The sequence below is a fragment of the Antechinus flavipes genome, chromosome 2, assembly GCF_016432865.1.
Source record: "Antechinus flavipes isolate AdamAnt ecotype Samford, QLD, Australia chromosome 2, AdamAnt_v2, whole genome shotgun sequence".
NCBI classification, from domain to species: Eukaryota; Metazoa; Chordata; class Mammalia; order Dasyuromorphia; family Dasyuridae; genus Antechinus; species Antechinus flavipes.
Window position 1 is genome coordinate 342,952,747 of NC_067399.1, and position 6,063 is coordinate 342,958,809.

Here is a 6,063-nt window from a genome sequence, read left to right on the forward strand (position 1 = left end):
TTACAGAATCCTGCTCTTCGGAAGATGGCAGGCCTTGCAGACAAAACTCCATAGGATCAGAATTGGAGAAGCCTTCCACTGGTTTTAGGATAAGAGCTCTCGTTCTTTTTTGGAAAAAAAAAAAAAAAAAAGCCTAACCAGATATGGTTCAGAGGCTATGGCTTTCCAGCTAAGCAATAGGCACTGAAAAGATCAAGTGAGCCCAGGAGAGCAACATGCCCTGCAGAGATCAGGTCCAATGAGTCCTTACAGAATAACATGTGTAGCCCATATATCTTACCCAATAAGTAGAATTGTGTGAATATCACCAGAAGATATCAATGGCTGGGAAGCATTGATATGCAAGTTGTTTATCCTCTTATTGTATTCCCTTATAGTCAACTCATGAATGATCTCTGTATTTATTCACTCATCCCAATGATGGTATCTATGTTCCTAGAAACATTTTACCCATGAAGAATGTTCTATTATTCTATCAAATGTCCTATTACCTCCAGGATTAAATATAAAATCACCGTTTTGGCTTTTAAGACATCTGCAACCTGGCCCCTGCCTACTTTTCTAGTTACACTTTATTGTCCTTATAATTTCAACTTCTGGACTACAGATGGATGTCACTTAGATGTCCTCTCTCCTCATCTCCACTTCTTGCCTGTTTCGAATCTTAGCTCAATTTTACATTCTGCAAGAATACTTTAATAATTCCACTTACTGCTAGTGCCTGGTCACAGATTACCTTAAATTTATATTGTCTATATTGTACATGTACAGTTTTGTTTAGGGTTTTTTGAGATTTTTTTTTCATAAATGTGACTGCCTTTTCTTCTATTCCCAGAATGCTGTTTCTCCAAAAATATATCTTCTGCCTCCCCTAGCTTCCTTCAGAAATCTCAAATTTGACCTTTTTTCCAGTTCCCAATTACTATTGCCTTCATTCTGAGATTACAAATCTTTAACACACATAGTAGTTTGTAGGTTAAGTCCTCCAATGAAATGTGGACTCCTTGAGGCTAGGAATTGTGTTTTGTGCTTTATTCCCAATGTTTAGTACAGTGCCTCCAACATAGTAAACTCTTAAAAAAATGCTAGTTGAGAATCCAACCATTCTAGGGAGCTATCTGGAATTATGCCAAAAAGTTATCAAACTGTGCATACCCTTTGATCCAGCAGTGCTACTACTGGGCTTATATCCCAAAGAAATACTAAAGAAGGGAAAGGGACCTGTATGTGCCAAAATATTTGTGGCAGCCCTGTTTGTAGTAGCTAGAAACTGGAAAACAAATGAATGCCCATCAATTGGAGAATGCTTGGGTAAATTGTGGTATGTGAATGTTATGGAATATTATTGTTCTGTAAGAAATGACCAGCAGGATAAATACAGAGAGGTTTGGACTTATGTGAACTGATGGTAAGTGAAATGAGCAGAACCAGGAGATCATTATATACTTCAACAACGATATTGTATGAAGATGTATTGTGATGGAAGAATATATCTTTGACAAAGAGAAGATCTGACTCAGTTCCAATTAATCATTTTTGGAAGCAGCTATACCCAGAGAAGGAACTCTGGGAAATGAGTGTAAACTGTTTGCATTTTTGTTTTTCTTCCCAGGTTATTTTTACCTTTTGAATCCAATTCTCTCTGTGCAACAAGAGAACTGTTCAGTTCTGCACACATATATTGTTTCTAGGATATAACATAACATATTTAACATGTATAAGATTGCTTGCCATCTAGGGGAGGGGGTGAAGGGAGGTAAGGGAAAAATCAGAACAGAAGTGAGTGCAAGGGATAATGTAAAAAATTACCCAGGCATATGTTCTGTCAATAAAAAGTTTAAAAAAAAAAAAACAACTGAAAAAAAAAATGCTAGTTGATTGCCCAAAGACAGAACCTAGGATTCTTTGTTATCTTTCTTATATTTCTTCCTCTCTTCCCTCCCCACTTTCTCAATTTCAAGAAATTTTGTTCTTCTTCCCCACCTCATTTCATCAGCATGTCCCAGTTTTGTTCTTTTCCTTTTCAAGTTTCAAGTTCTTTTTGAAATTCCAAATCTTTGTTATTTCAATTAGGTGAAATATTATACCATCTATTAGGTATGCCTCAGAGGTTCCAATATTCTTAATTGCCTCCTTAAGGCTAGTAGTTACTATCTTTTATACCTTAATTTCATCCAATCTAGATTACCCTTAAAAAAGTTTAATTTCTCCCTTTAAAAAAGTTTAATTTCTATCACCTCTTTGCATATTTGGATATCTTCAAAAAAGTTTAATTTCTTTGACCTCTTTTTGCATTTTTGGATTATTTCAAAAAGAAATTTTCTGACCTCATTGGAGCAACTCTTTTTTTTTTTTTTCATATTAAAAAAAGCCATTTTGTAGTACCTACTTTCCCTTTGCTGTGCAGTACATACATTATTTTGTTGAGACATTGGTGATATAGAAATTAAGAGCTCTGGCCTTTCCATTCTGTCTCTAATACTTACTAGGTATCTGACACTCACTAAGTCATTTACTCTCTTAGAGCCTCACTTCTTCATTTGTAGAATGGGATAACAGCAGACTTGTAACAATCAAGTCACCTACTATTATATTTCTTCTCCGAAGTAGTCAGTCATTCTACTTGCTGGAGAGGGAGGTGGAAATGGGGAATGTGCTGAATAGGGTAAGTCTTCTGGGAATTCACCATTACAGTCTGGGTATGAGCATTACTATTAACATGGTATTGCATAAATTAATGTATAATGGAACATAATAAAATAACACGTGATGTCACAGGATCAAAGATTTAGAGGCGATGAAGAAACAAATTCAGAAACAGACTCCTCAAAGTCACAAGAATATAACTGTATAAGGTACAAATTGGAAAACGAAAAACAATTTAGGAAGTAAATGATCGAGCAGAGAGTCAATCCTTATCCTATGACTCATAAGTTTCTTGAAGAGGTGGCACCTGATTGTAACTTTTAAAACGAGAAAAGCCCAAACGCTAAATGTATTTTTATTTCATTTTTTTATCCATCAAAGAAAGCCGAGGACTGGGTTTTTAATTGTTCTCGTGCCCTTACACTTTCTCATTTCTGATGCCTTTTCAGAAGTCCAGAGATGCCACATTCCTACTACACTCATACAAGTTTCCCCAGAAACTAGGCTTTCAAAGATGACGTGTCATTGTTGCAAAATATCAGCGACAAAGCCAAGAAGGCCCTCATCTTAGTATTCCGTCACTTCATCGTGTGGGTTCCCAGAACAGGTTTCATCCATCTGAAATAGAATGCTCCCCTCAGCCCGGCTCCTATGCAAATACTACCTGGGTACCTGCGCTCCAACTCATCACCTCGCGCCTGACGGGAAGGGGCGGGACGACTAAAACTGAATGACGGTGCTCCTGCCTAATGGGTACAGGAGGCCGGTTAAGGCGTCGTGAGACGTGACAGAAAGGAACCAACCAGGAGGCAAGGAGGCGGGGCGTGGGGCCGGAGGCCGAGACGTTCGCCAGCTGTGTCACAATCTACGCCGCCTAGGCTCGAACCCAGCTGCCACCTGCGTCGCTCCGCTGCCAGCAAGGAGAGGGGGCTGCGCGAGAATGAGCGCGGAAGAAGCGCAGGCTGGCTCGGCGTGCCGGAGAAGAGCTGGGTGAAGGTACTGAAACTGGCGCGCTCCTACTGGACCCTCTATGCTGAATGGCGAGAGCACAGAGCACCGAGAGCCGGGTCTCTTAGCGGCCGTGTAGCTGCTGTTGCTGCTGCTGAAAAGGAGAATGGGCCGCACCGAAGCGGCGTGGAGCCGCTGAGGACCGCTGAGGCTGCGGCTCCGTTGCTTCGGGCCTCGAGACGGCCCCAGTGCCCATCTCCCATCGGGCCAGGGATGAGTTAGCCCGGGGGATTGAAGGGAGCTTGGTGCTGCTACGGGCGGGGATTACGGCGGTCCAGCGCGCTAGCCGAAGCTAAGGTTCCCCGCGTTCGGAAGCCACTAGCTAGCCCGCTCCCTATTCCCCGCCCCGCGACCTCGGGGACCATGAGGTTCCGCATCTACAAGCGGAAGGTGCTGATTCTGACGCTGGTGGTGGCTGCCTGCGGCTTCGTCTTTTGGAACAGTAACGGGCGGCAGCGGAAGAATGAGGCCTTCGCCGGTTCGGCGTCTGCTCCGGCGCGGGTTGCAGGCCCAGGCGATCTCCGCAGATTTCCCAACGGTACGGCAGCCCCGCCGCCCGAGGTGGACAACATGACACTGGTGTACCGGTCGCTAGTGTATCAGGTGAACTTTGACCAGACGCTGAGAAACGCGGCGTCTGGGGGAGCGGGAGCGGCGGGAGCTGGCGGCGAAAAGGCCGGCGGCGGTGCTGCCGGGGACCCCGCGCAACTGGAGCCGGAGCTTGTGCTGGTGGTCCAGGTGCACAACCGGCCCGACTACCTCAAGCTGCTACTGGACTCGCTTCGCAGAGTCCAGGGCATAGGTAACCTCTTAGTCATCTTTAGCCACGATTTTTGGTCGGCCGAGATCAATCAGCTGATCGCCGGAATAGATTTCTGCCCAGTGCTGCAGGTCTTTTTCCCTTTCAGCATCCAGCTGTATCCCAACGAGTTCCCCGGCAATGACCCCAAAGATTGTCCCCGAGACTTGCAGAAGAAAGCAGCTTTGAAAATGGGCTGCATCAATGCGGAATATCCGGACTCCTTCGGCCATTACCGAGAGGCCAAGTTTTCTCAGACCAAACACCACTGGTGGTGGAAGCTGCATTTCGTTTGGGAGAGGGTCAAGATTCTCCATAATTATGCTGGTCTTATAGTTTTTCTGGAGGAGGATCACTATTTATCCCCAGACTTTTTTCACGTGCTCAAAAAAATGTGGAAATTGAAACCGCAGGAATGCCCTGAGTGTGATGTGCTCTCCCTGGGGTCCTATTCTGTTAGTCGAAGTTTCTTTGGCAAAGCAGACAAGGTGGAAGTGAAAACTTGGAAATCTACGGAGCACAATATGGGCCTAGTGTTGACTCGAGATACATATGAGAAACTGATTGAGTGCACAGATACTTTCTGTACTTATGATGATTATAACTGGGACTGGACTCTTCAATATTTGACTACAACTTGTCTTAAAAATTTCTGGAAAGTCATGGTTCCTGAAGTTCCTAGGATTTATCATGCTGGAGACTGTGGTATGCACCACAAGGATCCCTGTAGACCATCCACCCAGAGTGCCCAAATTGAATTGCTCTTAAACAAAAACAAACAGTATCTGTTTCCTAAAAGTCTAAGTATCATTAAAAAATATGCTTTGGCTCCTCTCCTCCCACATGGGAAAAATGGAGGGTGGGGAGATATTAGGGACCATGAACTCTGTAAAAGTTATAGAAGACTGCAGTGAGAACTGCAAAAATAAAAATGACAGTTTTTAAAACTTGGGATCTTTTTGGTCTAAAGGACACAAAACTGTATAAAATGATTTAGGAATTGGTTTCTGCTTTAATACAAATAAACATTCTTGTTGAAAGTGTTGAAAAAAATAGTAATTTTTTTAATCGCATCTTTTACATTTTAAACTGGAACAAATTCTGTTTTGAGGGTAGTATTCCAAAGTCCAAAATGCCAACTACCAAAAAATTAAATTGGAAGGGCTGCGGAATAAGAGAAAACATTACTAAAATTCATCTATTACAAATTTTTATCTTTGTGTACTTTTCCACTTTGAAAATTTTTAAACACTGAAAATCATTTTTTAAATTATAAAAACAGTAAAAGTACTACTGGTTTTATAGTCCAAATCAAGTTATTTTCAGAATGACAGATAACTATGTAATATTACATGAAGACCTGCCTGAACTGAACATTCTTTTGGTATAGAAAACTTGAAACATTGTTTCTACTTTAATGTAGAAATATCTGTGTTTTTTTTTTTTTTTAATTTTGCCAAAATAAAAATCCACATGTTTGCATTTAAGAATTCTTGATATTTTTTAGGTCAATTTTATAACCTCAATGTCAAAATTTAGTTGACCTTTGTATTTAAAAATCTAATGTTATTTGGAAAACATAAGAATACTAGATTAGAAATCGGAGGAGT

General features: G+C 41.6%; 1 protein-coding gene across 1 annotated transcript; it reads left to right on the plus strand.

The window, feature by feature from the left end:
- Window positions 1-2,796: 2,796 nt before the first annotated feature.
- MGAT2 (alpha-1,6-mannosyl-glycoprotein 2-beta-N-acetylglucosaminyltransferase) lies at window positions 2,797-5,506 on the plus strand. The gene has a single exon (XM_051977901.1). The coding sequence runs from the start codon at window positions 4,018-4,020 to the stop codon at window positions 5,365-5,367; it is 1,350 nt and encodes a 449-aa protein (XP_051833861.1). The 5' UTR covers window positions 2,797-4,017; the 3' UTR covers window positions 5,368-5,506.
- Window positions 5,507-6,063: the final 557 nt, after the last annotated feature.

Coding starts and splice junctions, on each gene's coding strand:
- MGAT2 (XM_051977901.1), top strand. CDS start 4,018: ATGAGGTTCCGCATCTACAAGCGGAAGGTGCTGATTCTGACGCTGGTG.